General features: G+C 47.5%; 1 protein-coding gene across 1 annotated transcript in view; it reads right to left on the bottom strand.

Annotated features, from left to right (window-relative positions):
* Window positions 1–16,682, bottom strand: part of marchf8 (membrane-associated ring finger (C3HC4) 8) — a 96,802-nt gene that overhangs the window by 43,559 nt on the left and 36,561 nt on the right. The window contains exon 2 of the mRNA XM_072491840.1: window positions 5,308–5,358. Coding sequence (XP_072347941.1) covers window positions 5,308–5,358 — 51 coding nt within the window. The remainder of the gene's footprint in view (window positions 1–5,307; window positions 5,359–16,682) is intronic.

The raw sequence follows: 16,682 nt of genomic DNA, 5'->3' as shown, positions 1-16,682 counted from the left end.
AGGGGCAATTTAGCACGGCCAATCCACTTAACCTGCACATCTTTGGACCGTGGGAGGATACCGGAGCACCCGGAGGAAACCCACGGAGACACGGGGAGAACGTGCAAACTCCACCCTTAACCCTGGCGCTGTGTGGCAACAGTGCTAACTGCTGTGCCACCGTGCCGCCCCCATAGGCACTTTACAATGAAGGATAAGATACCTAGGTCATAGAAATGGGATTTAGCGGAAGGAGGAGTGGGCGGAGAATTGAGGAGGCGAGGGGGAGGGGGGGGGGGTGTTTAACACAGGGCTAAACTGGGGCTGTTTAGCACAGGGCTCAATCGCTGGCTTTGAAAGCAGACCGAGGCAGGCCAGCAGCACGGTTCGATTCCCGTAACAGCCTCCCCGAACAGGCGCCGGAATGTGGCGACTAGGGGCTTTTCACAGTAACTTCATTTGAAGCCTACTTGTGACAATAAGCGATTTTCATTTCATTTCATTTCATTCGGGGTGAGGTTTGAGGAGTGGATTCCACACCATGGAATCCAGGTGGGTGAATGACCACCACGGGTGGGGTAAACAAATTGGGGGGCATTCAAGAGACCAGAATCGGAAGAATGGATATTGTGGGGGGGGGGGTTGAGAGAGTTGGCAAGATCAGAGGGCATTACCTCTAAGACTGTGCAGTCTTTAGGTGGAGATCACAGTATAACTAAGATTAGGCATGACATTCTGAGAGGAGGGGGGGGTGCGATCTCCAGACCCCTCTGCTCTTCCCGCTCATGACTGCTGCTTGAAGTCAGCGGCATGATCGTGTTGAAGCCTAGTGGCTCCAAGTGCACTGCTTCCCTGCGGTTTGCTACTGGGGGAAGTGGAGAACTGGGACTAAAAGGAAAGACCACTTCACTTACGGTTCATTCCGCCGCGGAGATTTCAACATCGGAAAACGGGAGCAAGTCAAAAGTAACAAACCAAAGCAGTACACAGTGCACGGTCTGCCACACTGATCCGACATGAGTTACCAAGGAAGGACCTCGTACAAATGTAAGGCTCCTTTTTGAACCACTCAGGCACTATTCTGTTTGTGGCCAATGCCGCTAACTGCAAGGACAGTGAGGCAGAGCACATAAGAGAATCGGAGCACTCGCTCCCTCCGTGAATTTGATTGATGTTGAAGGTCCACCTACACGAGTCAGCCGGAGAAAAGGCGATGACGTGTGGGAGGCTTTCAAGTGTCAGTTGAAAGGAATACAGGACCGGCATGTTCCTGTGAGGAAGAAAGATAAATACGGCAATTTTCGGGAACCTTGGATGACGAGTGATATTGTAGGCCTCGTCAAAAAGAAAAAGGAGGCATTTGTCAGGGCTAAAAGGCTGGGAACAGACAAAGCCTGTGTGGCATATAAGGAAAGTAGGAAGGAACTTAAGCAAGGAGTCAGGAGGGCTAGAAGGGGTCACGAAAAGTCATTGGCAAATAGGGTTAAGGAAAATCCCAAGGCTTTTTACACATACATAAAAAGCAAGAGGGTAGCCAGGGAAAGGGTTGGCCCACTGAAGGATAGGCAAGAGAATCTATGTGTGGAGCCAGAGGAAATGGGCGAGGTACTAAATGAATACTTTGCATCAGTATTCACCAAAGAGAAGGAATTGGTAGATGTTGAGTCTGGAGAAGGGGGTGTAGATAGCCTGGGTCACATTGTGATCCAAAAAGACGAGGTGTTGGGTGTCTTAAAAAATATTAAGGTAGATAAGTCCCCAGGGCCTGATGGGATCTACCCCAGAATACTGAAGGAGGCTGGAGAGGAAATTGCTGAGGCCTTGACAGAAATCTTTGGATCCTCGCTGTCTTCAGGGGATGTCCCGGAGGACTGGAGAATAGCCAATGTTGTTCCTCTGTTTAAGAAGGGTAGCAAGGATAATCCCGGGAACTACAGGCCGGTGAGCCTTACTTCAGTGGTAGGGAAATTACTGGAGAGAATTCTTAGAGACAGGATCTACTCCCATTTGGAAGCAAATGGACGTATTAGTGAGAGGCAGCACGGTTTTGTGAAGGGGAGGTCGTGTCTCACTAACTTGATAGTTTTTCGAGGAGGTCACTAAGATGATTGATGCAGGTAGGGCAGTAGATGTTGTCTATATGGACTTCAGTAAGGCCTTTGACAAGGTCCCTCATGGTAGACTAGTACAAAAGGTGAAGTCACACGGGATCAGGGGTGAACTGGCAAGGTGGATACAGAACTGGCTAGGCCATAGAAGGCAGAGGGTAACAATGGAGGGATGCTTTTCTAATTGGAGGGCTGTGACCAGTGGTGTTCCACAGGGATCAGTGCTGGGACCTTTGCTCTTTGTAGTATATATAAATGATTTGGAGGAAAATGTAACTGGTCTGATTAGTAAGTTTGCAGATGACACAAAGGTTGGTGGAATTGCGGATAGCGATGAGTACTGTCTGAGGATACAGCAGGATTTAGATTGTCTGGAGACTTGGGCAGAGAGATGGCAGATGGAGTTTAATCCGGACAAATGTGAGGTAATGCATTTTGGAAGGTCTAATGCAGGTAGGGAATATACAGTGAATGGTAGAACCCTCAAGAGTATTGAAAGTCAAAGAGATCTAGGAGTACAGGTCCACAGGTCATTGAAAGGGGCAACACAGGTGGAGAAGGTAGTCAAGAAGGCATACGGCATGCTTGCCTTCATTGGCCGGGGCATTGAGTATAAGAATTGGCAAGTCATGTTGCAGCTGTATAGAACCTTAGTTAGGCCATACTTGGAGTATAGTGTTCAATTCTGGTCGCCACACTACCAGAAGGATGTGGAGGCTTTAGAGAGGGTGCAGAAGAGATTTACCAGAATGTTGCCTGGTATGGAGGGCATAAGCTATGAGGAGCGATTGAATAAACTCGGTTTGTTTTCACTGAAACGAAGGAGGTTGAGGGGCGACCTGATAGAGGTATACAAAATTATGAGGGGCATAGACAGAGTGGATAGTCAGAGGCTTTTCCCCAGGGTAGAGGGGTCAATTACTAGGGGGCATAGGTTTAAGGTGAGAGGGGCAAGGTTTAGAGTAGATGTACGAGGCAAGTTTTTTACGCAGAGGGTAGTGGGTGCCTGGAACTCGCTCCCGGAGGAGGTAGTGGAAGCAGGGACGATAGGGACATTTAAGGGGCATCTTGACAAATATATGAATAGGATGGGAATAGAAGGATACGGACCCAGGAAGTGTAGAAGATTGTAGTTTAGTCGGGCAGTATGGTCGGCACGGGCTTGGAGGGCCGAAGGGCCTGTTCCTGTGCTGTACATTTCTTTGTTCTTTGTTGTTCTTTGACGTCTTCCCCGGCGACATTCAATGCAATCTTTTTTTTTATGGATCGAGTGCATGGAGAATACCAGGCCCTTGAGCTGCACAATGATTTGATTCATAGATACACATCTCAAATCACGAGAAGCCTTCCTTCCAGGTTTCAAGATGTTTTGTTAATGAAGTACAACAGTTGCTTCTCTGACTGAATGCAATATTAATATGACCTTTTAAAACCGAGCGAGGATGTAGCAGGATACTGTCATCACGGCTTGTTTATCTCCCTCAGCTCTTAATTGTGGATCATTTGCCCAACTTTTGGAAAACAAAATCTCAATTTTATTTCCCCCCTCCACCCCCGTAACACATCAGGGAAATAGTTGGTGAATTTATCTTTAGGGGACCTGGAAATGCAAAGGCCGGGTTTTTAGGCTCTGAGTAAAGTGCCCCCCCACCCGGGCAAGACTTAGGCCTCAGGCTTCAGGCCTCATTTGGGCCCAGTGCTGTGCATGGTTTAAGCTCCAGACTTCACACACAAACACACACACACACACACACACACACACACACACAAAAGTGTCGAGGTCATGTCACTGGGCTGATAAGCATGCGTTCATCAGCTTAGAATAAATCTGCAGGTTATTTTTAAAGAGCTGGTATTGACGCTGCTTTGCGTCGTGTGTCAGATCAGTCCACTAATCGCTTCCAAACATGTCATCCTTGCCCAGTCCGCCCCCTATACAGGATTCCACCCTCACAGGGACATGGCTGAGTCTTAACCGTACCTGAAGTGAGCATCCATCCATGGGCAGTAATGCTGGCATGGTCTGCGACACCCAAACCCCAAGACTGAATTCAAAACATTTAATATTAGAAAGGAGAGCGGAACCGAAAGACCAAACGCATCAGGACAAGAGAACAAGCAGCGATATCCCCCTGTTGAGTAATACCCCGTTTAAACAAATGGAGCTATTGTGGCGGAGTGGGTTAGCGTCCTGGAAGCTCTGGGTTCGTGGCCCACCCCAGGACTAGACAACCAAAGAGGGGAGCGTTCCTAACGTAGTCAAACATGGTGTCAACCTGCAACTCCTTCCTAACAGGCCAATGTCGGGCGGTCAGAGCGGGATAGACTCCTGGTCAACCACGCTTGATGTGGAGTGGTCCCTCCTCAAGCTACACGCCCCTGGCGAGGGACGAGCGACCTGTTCCGGGAATTACCAGCTATGGAAACAGATGAAAGTCTGTCTTAGCGCAACCACTGGACGTGGGAAGAGAATTGGATTTAAACAAGTGGATGATTGGGGGGAAATGTTTTTTTTTAAAATCGGGGTTTCAGAAGCCAGGCAAAAGGGAGGATACAGATCAGGCATAATCAAATTGAACAAGCTCTTTGATCACCCCGTGCGGCATTTCCGTCAGAGAGCAGCGATTAAATGGCCGTTGAGCTCCTGCTGGGCCCAAATGAGGCCTGAAGCCTAAGTTTTGCCTGGGGGACACTTTACTCAGGGCCTAAGACCCCGGGCATTACATTTCCAGGTCCCCTAAAGATAAATTCACCAACTCTTTAATTGTTTTAAATGCCGTGGACAGTATTAATCAGCAATTATCTTTAATCCTTGGGCAGACCTCTACAGTCTGTGTCATGTCAATTAATCAGCGGAACTTTAACGAGCATCTCCCCTGCTGATAGAAGATTCTGGTACAATCTTCGTGTAGAAGATTGCTGATACAATCTTCGTGTAGAAGATTGTAGTTTAGTCGGGCAGTATGGTCGGCGCGGGCTTGGAGGGCCGAAGGGCCTGTTCCTGTGCTGTACATTTCTTTGTTCTTTGTTCTTTGATGAGGACTGATCCGAGGAAATGACAGATAGGGGTACAGAATGGCAAGGCAGTTCCTTAACAAAGTCTCCGACAGCAACAATGATTTTCATAATAGAATGACCTTAAACGACCATCTCGCAGCCAGCAATATAGGGTTTCAACAGCAAATTAAGGACAAGACTTCATCGGAAATTGGATACGTACCTTTGAGATGTTGCTCGATCGACTAGCAGAATGGCCCAGCGGCTTGTCATTCTGTAAGGGAATGAGAGCCACGTTACTCTTGTTAAAACGCCCGAGCCCAAACAGCGCCCGGTGAAACACAGACAAGACAACTCGCCCTCGCCAAACACAAGACTTAGCTGAACATCATCTGAACTGAACTTCCTCATTTTTTCGAAAAACCGAAAGAAAAGGAAAGAGAACTGTGCAGTGCCTAGCTCAACCTTAGGAAGTGCCAAAGCCTTTACAGCTGAGGAACGTCTTTTGAAAGGGCGTCACTTGAGGCGCGAGGAACACAGCAGTCAATTTAATAATAATCGCTTATTGTCACAAGTAGGCTTCAATGAAGTTACTGTAAAAAGCCCCAAGTCGCCACATTCCGGGGCCTGTTCGGGGAGGCCGGTACGGGAATTGAACCCGCGCTGCTGGCATTATTCTGCATTACAAGCCAGCTCTTTAGCCCACTGAGCTAAACCAGCCCCATTTGCAAAAGCAAGTTCACCCAAGCAGCTGGGGACCAGGTGACCTGATTCAGTGATGTTATTGGAGGGATAAATGTTGGTCAGAACACAAGGGAAACCCCCACTCTTTCTTTTTTAATATAAATATAGCCTTTAGGAGTTGGCCTGGGTAGGACGCTATTTCAGTGGGCCGGCGCAGACTCGATGGGCCGAATGGCCTCCTTCTGCACTGCAGGGATTCTATGGGATACACCCGCCTGAGAGATCGTATGGCGACTGAGTCTCCGCTGGAAAGATGTGAGGCTGTTTAGCACAGGGCTAAATTGCTGGCTTTGAAAGCAGACCAAGGCAGGCCAGCAGCACGGTTCAATTCCCATAACAGCCTCCCTGAACAGGCGCTGGAATGTGGCGACTAGGGGCTTTTCACAGTAACTTCATTGAAGCCTACTTGTGACAATAAGCGATTTTCATTTCATTTTTTTCATTTACCTCTGGCAGTGCAGCACCCCCTCGGTGCTGGCAATGCGGGAAGAGATTAGGTTTTGTGCTCAAGTCTCTGGGAGTGGGACTTCCAACTTGACCTGACTCACGGGGCGAGATTGCTGTGCACAGTGAGAGGAAACCTTATTGAGACATATCGGATTCTCAGGGGGTTTGACAGGGTGGATGCTGAGAGGTTGTTTCCCCTTGTGGGAGAGTCTAGGACCAGAGGGCAGCATCTCAGAGTAAGGGGGTCGCCCATTTAAGACAGAGATGAGGAGGAATTTCTTCTCTCAGAGGGGAGTGAATCTGTGGAATTCTTTACCGCAGAGAGCTGTCGAGGCTGGGTCGTTAAGTATGTTCAAGGCTGAGAGAGACAGAGTTTTAATCAGTGAGGGGATCGGGGGTTATGGGGATGAGGCGGGAAAGTGGAGTTGAGGATTAGCACATCAGATCAGCATTGAATGGCAGAGCAGACTCAATGGGCCAAATGGCCTGTCATAATATACACCAGTATATCATGGTGCAGACACACACTGATGGACACACAGTGGGACCAATCAACACACACAACACTGCAGCCAATCACCAGTGAGAGCACACGCACTATAAAGACAGGGAGCATCAGAGTTCCCGCTCATTCGAGTTGCAGCTCGCTAGGAGGACAGAGCTCACAGCCTGTAACACAGACATTCACCATGTGCTGAGTGCATCGACTGGTTAGGACAAGGCAGAGGTCTTTAGTTCAAGCTAGTATCGTACTAACCCACACTCTAGGTAAGTTTAAACAGTTAATGATTCAATAAAATAGTGTTGCACTATTTCAAGTCTTGGTGACCTGTATGTGATCCAGAACACCCAACACATCATGGTCTACTTCTGCCCCTACGTCTTCTGGTCACTGAGACATGTCTGATGGGTTGGACTAAATTGTGGAATATTTACCCCCCCCCCCATTATGGTAAGCCCAGCCCTGCATGACGGAGGAGTGTTGAAGGGTGAATCGTTCACGTATTAAACACAGAACGAGAACAAAAACGAGTCTGGCCTCCCCCATGCACTGGAATCCTGTCAGGTCCTGTCCCGAATTGTTGAGCAAATTCCAGACACACCTCCCATTGATTGATTCATTGAGAGCAGATGATTGGTCAACTGCTCAGCAGGGCAGATTAGCTGCCGTACAGTGGACTGGAACTCCTCACCAGAGGCAAACAGAGCATGGCCTTGGGTAAGGGTAACTGGGACGGCCTGGCCAAAGCCAATCAGGCAGGCCCTGGTGAAGGGGGTTGTAGTGATGTGTGGAGGACATTGGGTACTCTTAGAGCAGGGGATGTCCTTACTGCAGGGGTGCCCTCCAACAATGCCCAATCCATAGAACCCCTACAATGCAGAAGGAGGCCATCTGCCCCATCGAGTCTGCACCAGCCCTCACAAAGAGCACCCTACTCAAGCCCACGTATCCACCCTATCCCCGTAACCCCCACTTAACTTTTTTTTGGACACAAAGGGCAATTTATCATGGCCAATCCACCTAACCGGCACGTCTTTGGACTGTGGGAGGAAACCCTCGCAGACATGGGGAGAACATGCAGACTCCGCACAGACAGTGACCCAGCCGGGAATCGAACCTGGGACTCAGGAGCTGTGAAGCAACTGTGCTAACCACTATGTTACCGTGCTGCCCAAAGAAATGCAGAAATTCTTAACAAAAGGCTTAAAATATACAAATATGTCTAACTACCCACTAATTCAAAAACAACACGCTAATGGAAATAAAGTCTGCAGAGTGTCATATTTAAACAAAACTTGGCTAAGTAACAAATAAAATCAAGAAAGAAAAAATCACAGATTGCCCAGAGGTTTGTTTACAACTTAAGGGTCGCTTTCCAAGGTGGAGAAGTTGGTCTGCAGCCGTGGCCGGGTAATTTGGAACTCTACTAGAAGAATGCTCCGTTGGCAGCAATGAGGTCTTCTGGTAGGCTTCTCAAATGGCAAAGAGCTCAGCTCTCGCTCTCACTCATTATTCTAAATCCTGTATCAATTTTTACACCCAAGAGCTGGATCATGTAACCATTCTGAGAGCTCCATAAACTCTGATTCTCCAGAAAGCAACTCGGGTCCTTGGCAAATGCAACATAATAGCTGATGGTCGCCAGTGTCGATTGCATTGTAAATGTTCTTTTCCAAAATGTTCAATACATATATAAGTCCAGCCGACGACATTACAGAGTAACACATGTCCAGTGGCTGACATTATAAATTAATATTTTGCATACATCTTCATAACTCCAGTAACTCAGAAGCTGACATAATTGCTAAACCAGCCCCACAGTGGGCTAAACAGCTGGCTTGCATTGCAGAATAAAGCCAGCAGCGCAGGTTCAATTCCCGTACTGGTCTCCCCGAACAGGCGCCGGAACGTGGCGACTAGGGATTTTTCACAGTAACTTCATTGAAGCCTACTTGTGACAATAAGCAATTATTATTATTATTCTACCCATCCTATCAATGTATTTGTCGAGATGCATTTTAATGTATCTGCTTCCACAACCTCCCCTGGCAACGCGTTCCAGGCACTCACCACCCTCTGTGTAAAAACCCCGCCTCGCACATCTCCTCTAAACTTTGCCCCATGGATCTTAAACCTATGTCCCCTGGTGACTGACCCCTCAACCCTGGGAAAGAGTGCCTGCCCATCCACTCTATCCATGCCCCTCATAATCTTGTAGACCTCGATCAGGTCACCCCTCAACCTCCGTCATTCTAATGAAAACAGTCCAAATCTATTCAGCCTCTCCACATAGCTAACACCCTCCAGACCAGGTAACATCCTGGTGAACCTCCTCTGCACCCTGTCCAAAGCCTCCACATCCTTCTGGTAGTGTGGCGACCAGAATTGTGCGCAATATTCCAAGTGCGGCCTTACCAAGGTTCTATATAGGTGAAAAGCAAATTACTGCGGATGCGGAAACCAAAGAGAAAATGCTGGAAAATCTCAGCAGGTCTGGCAGCATCTGTAGGGAGGGAAAAGAGCGAACGTTTCGAGTCCAGATGGCACTTTGTCAAAGCTAACAGACAGAGAAAATGGGAAATAGTTATACTGTGAAAGAGAATGAAAGATGAGTCATAGCCACAGAAACCCAGGGAAACCGGGTGCTAATGGCCACAGAAACCAAGGGGAAAGAGCGCTAATGGCAGTCCCCAGAGAGAACAAAAGGTGTGGAAGGCCAAACTGCAGAGAAACTAACATCAGAGGGTAAACTGTGGCAGGTGTCACATCTACATCTGTCACAGTTCATTCTCTGATGTTAGTTTCTCTGCTGTTTGGCCTCTCACATCTTTTGTCCTCTCTGGGGACTGCCATTAGCGCTCTTTCCCCTTGGTTTCTGTGGCTATGGGCATTCGGTTTCCCTGGGGTTCTGTGGCTATGTCTCACCTTTCATTCTCACTCCACAGTATAAACATTTTCCACTTTCTCTGTCTGTTAGCTTTGACAATGGGGTATCTGGACTCGAAACGTTAGCTCTTTTCTCTCCCTACAGATGCTGCCAGACCTGCTGAGATTTTCCAGCATTTTCTCTATATAGGTTAACCTTAACCACCATCTCCTAACCCCCATCCCTAACCACCAAACCCTGACCATGAACCTTTCAATTACACAATAGCAACAGTATCATTGTAATATCATCGGCAACTATTGACAACGCAAGCAACATGCCTCATTGCGTCAAATTACTCATTGACAACTTACAGTATGATTGAAGACAAATGGAATTAACATTGGGATTTTTTAAAGTTACATTATGGCACAAGGTCTGAGTGTGGGCAATGAGTGCTTCACTCACAACCTTTCATTTGTGACTTAAAAACCGGCGACATCTTAGCCGCAGGAAGGGGGGTTGTGGTGAACAGAGCCGTGCGAGTCGGGAGGGAGGGGTGATGACATGTCGGCAAACTGCAACATCGCCCGTCCTGTCTGAAAAGGCCACTGGGTGGGTCAGAGGGACCTGAGGAGAGAAATCTGGTGAAAGGGGAGGGGGGAGAAAGGTGAAAGGGGGGGGGCAGGAGAAAGTTGCAGCGTGCTGGTGGGTGCCTCAGCACGTCCAAACCTAGGCTAAACATCCCAGTGCAGCCCCTAGGGACGGGGGAGGGGGGGGGGGTCTCCCTGGGGGTCTCCCTGGTGTTCTGGTCAGCATGTAGCCAACGAAAAACCCACTGAAAATAGTAACACGTTGCCAATGTATGGGATGTTTCTATGCTCAAATTGGATGCTGTGTTCCCTACTTCACAAAGCAAGTTCCATCTTTGGAACCCATCTTTCGGCCCATCATGTCAATGCCAGCCCTTTCGAAGAAAGCCACTCCCTGCGTCAAGGAAGAGGTTCCCCCTGAATTCCATCGTGGATTCATTATTGAGTGTCTTATATTTATCTCACCAACATCGGCTCTGCATCTATCCCATCAGAAGCTTAAAGACCATTCTCAGGGCACCCCTCGGTCTTCACTTTACAGAAGAGACCCAGCCTGGGCAATCTTTCCTGCTCAATCTCAGCTTTTCAGTTCTCTATCAGTGGCTGTGTCCTTTCTATAATATGGAGATCCGATTGTCTAGTATTCAAAGTGTGGGTTAACCAAGGTTCTGTAAAAGTCAAACATAACTTTCTAACTTTTCAATACAATCCCTCTGGAAATGGACTGCAGGACTTTATTGATGACATTATTCATCTGCAATACTACTTGAACGGTTTATGAATTGGCACCCCCAGATCCTTCTGCTCCTGTGCCCATTCAGTCACTATTTTCCAATGATAGGGTGACATGCTTAACCTTCCGACTGTAATGGGGTAATCATAGCTAATTTCTAAAATTTGAAAAACTGGACAATGGCATTTTAAAATGGCTGAAGCGATGTCCGTCTCGTGGCCCTGAACAAAAGGGGCCATGTGGCAATATCGAAGGAATTGGCAGCTCGTTATCTCTGAAGTTACCCTAATAAATTCTGTTGGCTGCAATCACCAAGTTCAAAGGTGATCGTACAAAGGCCATTTTCATTTCTGTATCAGGCTGGCCAACCTTTTAGTCTGCTAGGACAAAGAGCCCTGTAACCTTCCTCAATTCTTAATGGTTGGGGCATTTAACAATCTCTGGGAACCAGAAAAGGACAACATATCCTTCATCAAAGATTGTGTGGAAAGATGGAAGTCATGTGACAGGAACCTCTAGTTGGGAGAACCAGCTAAACTACTTTGCTATACTGCAAAGCTGATCCGTAATTTTTTCACCTCCCAGGCTGCAGCACAGGAAATGGACTCTGTCCAGGTTTGAATGCCTGGCCCCATCTACATTGTACCATCGCTTACAAGATTAATTCATCTCTGTGTGTCTACAATCATGGAAATCAATTCTACTGAAAAAGTGAAATATCCAGCATCAATTTTCAACCTGCCGACCTCTTTGTAGAAATACACCATTGTACTTTGATTCTGGACTCTGAACTTGCATGAAACAATTCTTTATTCTCTGGTCACATCCCTGTAAATCTTTTGGTTCCCTATCCTTCTTTTAATAACATTAATCTTTATCGGCTTACATTAACACTGCAATGAAGTTACTGTGAAAATCCCTTATCGCCACACTCCGGCACCCGTTCGGGTACACTGAGGGAGAATTTAGAATGTCCAATTCACCAAATAAGCACTTTCGGGATTTGTGGGAGGAAACCTGAGTGCCCTTAGGAAACTCATGCAGACACGGGAAGAACATGCAGATTCTGCACAGACAGTGACCCAAGCCAGGAATCGAACCCGGGTCCTTGGCGCTGTGAAGCAACAGTGCTAACCACTGTGCTACCGTTGAGGGAGTGGCAAGGAGACAATATTGGTATCCTCCTCCCTCATTTTTTGTGTGTGCAAATAAACTAACCCTCCGAGTTCAGAGTCTTGGGTTTGCTGTGGGGTTATTAATAGAAAATTGGATCACAGCAAAGCTGGGAATCATGCCACACCCTCTAAAAGAGGGAAACAAATGAAAACACTGTTTCTGTTTATGGATGGGTAAGTAGGGAAGAAAACAGTGCTGCTTAAATGAACCTCCTTCCTGTCCATAACACTTTGTCATGGAAGGCCACCTCACATGCCCACCAACACTGAAGTTAATTTATTAATTACATTGTGCCCACTCGCCAAGTATAACGTCTTCCTATTTTGTGTTGCAGCCCCCACTTCGCATTAGCTACACCCCTCAATTTGGTGTCGTCTGCAACTTTCGAAATTGTAATTCCGATTCCCAAGATGGGTAAGTTGTGTACAACAGTGGTCCCTCCTCCGATCCATGTGGGACACCACTCCCCGCTGTTTACCTGGTAAATCATTCCAGCATTAAGCTCGTCCCTGAACTTTGGACTGAATTGCTCTTTACAGTCATAGAATCCCGACAGTACAGAAGGAGGCCATTTGGCCCATTGAGTTTGCACGACCCTCTGAAAGAGCGCCCTACCTAGGCCCAATCCCCCACCCTGTCCCTGTAACCGCACCTAACCTTTTGGACACTAGGACAATTTATCATGGCCAATCCACCTAACCTGCACATCTTTGGACTGTGGGAGGAAACCGGAGCACCCGGAGGAAACCCACGCAAACACAGGGAGAACGTGCAGACTCCGTACAGTGTCCCAAGCTGGAAATCGAACCCGGGTCCCTGGCGCTGTGAGGCAGCAGTGCTAACCACCGTGCCACCATGTCGCCCCTGTGCAGCCTTCTTTAAACATTAAAAAAAGTTATCTCTTGGCACATCCCAGGCTGTCTTCACTGCACCATTAGCCGCTGTGCCTTTATTCCTAGCCCAAACCTCTCCGCCTCTTCCTGTCCCGTTAAGATGCTCGCTGAAATCCACAGCTTTGGACAGGTTTTTGAATGCTTGCCCTAATGCCCCTTTATGGGGCTCAGTGTCAAATGTTGTTTAATAATGCTCCTGTCAAGCTCCTTGGGATGTTTTAGTACATTAAAAGGTGCTATATAAATGCAAGTTGTTGTTGTTGAGGGGACTCGATTTGGTGCTTTCGGTGGCCAGTACCTACACTTGTACTGTTACAGTCACTTGGTAACACCGAACCTGAATATTGCTGAAAGGCGAAACATGTTGCGGAAGTTTTTCATCGTGCACTCATCAGAACAAAACGCAAGAATGCCCAAATTTCAAACCAGCACAAGGATTTATACCTACAGGAGAAATAAAGTGCTGATTGATTAGCAAGTTGTTTATGGATGTGTAAGCAGAGGAGGAAACAGTGCTGCTTAAATGAACCTCCTCCCTATCCATAATACGACAAAGGAATGCCACCTCACACGCCCACCAACACTGAAGTTAATTTATTAATTATATTGTGCCCACTCTCCAAGTATAATGTCTTCCTATTTTGTGTTGCAGCTCCCACTTCGCATTAGCTACACCCATCTATTATGATTAGCCAAGGCGTTGCCATAGCAAAAGCAACGAGGAACTATAGGTTCCCTGAGTTCCAGCAATTCAAAAAGGCGCAAGACATGTTAATTTAGTTTGCCGATCTTTCCTCATAAATCTTGTTCACACGAGTGTGTATATTAAGTGTAAATGAGCCACTTCACAAGCTCGACTGGTTATCTGAGCTTGGTAGGACAGCAAATGCAATGTTAGCATTCATGTCGAGAGGGCTAGAATAAAGACCAGGGATGTACTTCTGAGGCTGTATAAGGCTCTGGTCAGACCCCATTTGGAGCATTGTGAGCAGTTTTGGGCCCCGTATCTAAGGAAGGATGTGCTGGCCTTGGAGAGGGTCCAGAGGAGATTCACAAGAATGATCCCTGGAATGAAGGACTTGTAGTATGAGGAGCGATACTCGATGGAGTTTAGAAGGATGAGGGGGGATCTTATTGAAACTTACAGGATACTGCGAGGCCTGGATAGAGTGGACGTGGAGCGGATGTTCCACTTTCAGGAAATACTAGAACCAGAGGGCATAGCCTCAGACTGAAGGGACGATTCTTTAAAACAGAGATGAGGAGGAATTCCTTCAGCCAGAGGGTGGTGAATCTGTGGAACTCTTTGCCGCAGAAGGCTGTGGAGGCCAAATCACTGAGTGTCTTTAAGGCAGAGATAGATAGGTTCTTGATTAATAAGGGGGTCAGGGGTTATGGGGAGAAGGCAGGAGAATGGGGATGAGAAACATATCAGCCACGACTGAGTGGCAGAGCTGGCTCGATGGACCGAAAGGCCTAATTCTGCTCCTATGTCTTATGGTTGTTAGTGTAGCTATCAGCACACTAGCGCACTCAGGATTGTTCAACTATCGTTTCCCACTGTTTTCTGCATGGCAACAGCTCCGCCAATCAGAGTTGACTTGCCAACAAATCAGCACCTTTTTCTCCTGTGGTATAAATTGTTGTGATTGTTTGAAATTTGACATTTTGGACTTGTATGCTTCAATTTGGGTCACATCCTTTCAAATCTAGTAGTTCCGATTTCATGATTCCTCAGAGTTTAGGGTCATGGAACAATCTCCACACAGAAAGGGTCATTTGGCTCATCCGAGTTTGTGCCAGTTCTGTCCCCCCACCCTTCTCAACATAATCCTGTAAGTTTTTTAATTCCCTTTTGGAAGCCACCATTGAATCTGTCTCCACCACACCTTCCAGATCGCTGTGTTCTCATGTTGCATTTGGATCTTTTGTCAATCGCCTTAAAATCAAGGTGCTCTGGTTCTCAGCCCAGCTGTCAACGGAAACGTTTTCTTCCTGAGCCATTGCAGTCTCAATCCCTCACGATTCCCAGCACTGCTATCAAACTTTCTCTTCGCGAAGATCAACTTCGCCAATCTATCCGTACAGCTGAAGTCCCTCATGCCCATTGTTGGGAATCTTTTCTGCACCCTCTCCAACACCATCAAATTCTTCCTAAAGTGCCCAGAACTGGACACAATACTCGGTGCTGAGGCCCTTGCTATTTGTGGTGTACATTAATGATTTGGACTTGCGGTCAAGGAGCTCGCGGGTGACACGAACATTGGTCGGGTGGCAAACAGTTAGGGGGATAGTCGTAGACTGCAGGAGGATAGCAACAGATTGGTCAGGTGGGCACAGCGGTGGCAAATGGAATTCAACCCGGAAAAGTGTGAGGTGATACACTAGGGAAGGGCTAACAAGGCAAAGGATTACACTAGGAATGGTAGGACCCTGGAAAGTGGGCGGCACGGTAGCCCAGTGTTTAACAGTGTTGCTTCACAGCTCCAGGGACCCGGGTTCGATTCCCGGCTTGGATCACTGTCTGTGCGGAGCCTGCACATTCTCCGCGTGTCTGCGTGGATTTCCTCCGGGCGCTCCGGTTTCCTCCCACAAACTCCCGAAAGACGTGCTTGTTAGGTGATTTGGACATTCTGAATTCTCCCTCAGTGTACCCGAACAGGCGCCGGAGTGTGGCGACTAGGGGATTTTCACAGTAACTTCATTGCAGTGTTAATGGCAGCCTACTTGTGACACTAATAATGATAAGTATTGTTATAAGTGCTGGAGATCAGCTTGGAGTGCATGTCCACAGATCCCTGAAGGTGACAGGACAGGTAGATAAGGTGGTTAGGAAGGCATATGGGATACTTGCCTTTATTAGCCAAGGCACAGAATAAAAGAGCAGGCGGGTTATGTTGGTTAGTCGGCAGCTGGAGTACTGTATGCAGCTCTGGTCACTACATAGGAAGGATGTGATTGCACTGGAGAGGGTGCAGAGGAGATTCACCAGGATGCTGCCTGGGCTGGAGGCTCTGAGCAATGAAAGATTGGATAGGCTGGGGCTGTTTTCCTTGGAGCAGCGAAGGTTGAGGGGGGACCAGATCGAGGTGTATAAGATTGAGGGGCATAGATAGGGTGGATAGGAAGGCACTTTTTCCATTCGAGGGATCAATAACCAAGGGGCACAGATTCAAGGTAAGTGGTAGAAGACTAAGAGGGGAGTTGAGGAGAAACCTTTTCTCCCAGAGGGTGGTGGGAGTCTGGAACTCGCTGCCTGAAAGGGTGGTGGAGGCAGAAACTCTGGTAATATTTCAGAAGTATTTAGATATTCACTTGCACTGTCATAACCACCAGGGCTACGGGCCATGTGGAAAATGGAATTCGTGTAGTCAGGTCTTTGTTGACCAGCATGGAAACAATGGGCCGAATGGCCTCCTTCTGTGTTGTAAATATCAATGAATCAGAATGGGCAGCTCGCTTTTTTTAAAACAAATCAAATGTGACCAGAAGGACAATATCAGGAATCACGCTGTCGCAGTCAGCATGTCCGTCCAAAGCAGGCAAATACACACATCCCATTGTAAGCCATCCAGCCATTGAACAATCCGTACAACATCCTGACTCTGTGGGCAGGACTCTTGCCTCTTGAGCCAGTAGTCTGC

This window comes from Scyliorhinus torazame, chromosome 28 (genome assembly GCF_047496885.1).
Source record: "Scyliorhinus torazame isolate Kashiwa2021f chromosome 28, sScyTor2.1, whole genome shotgun sequence".
NCBI lineage: Eukaryota > Metazoa > Chordata > Chondrichthyes > Carcharhiniformes > Scyliorhinidae > Scyliorhinus > Scyliorhinus torazame.
This window is presented reverse-complemented; position numbering and strand designations above follow the sequence as displayed.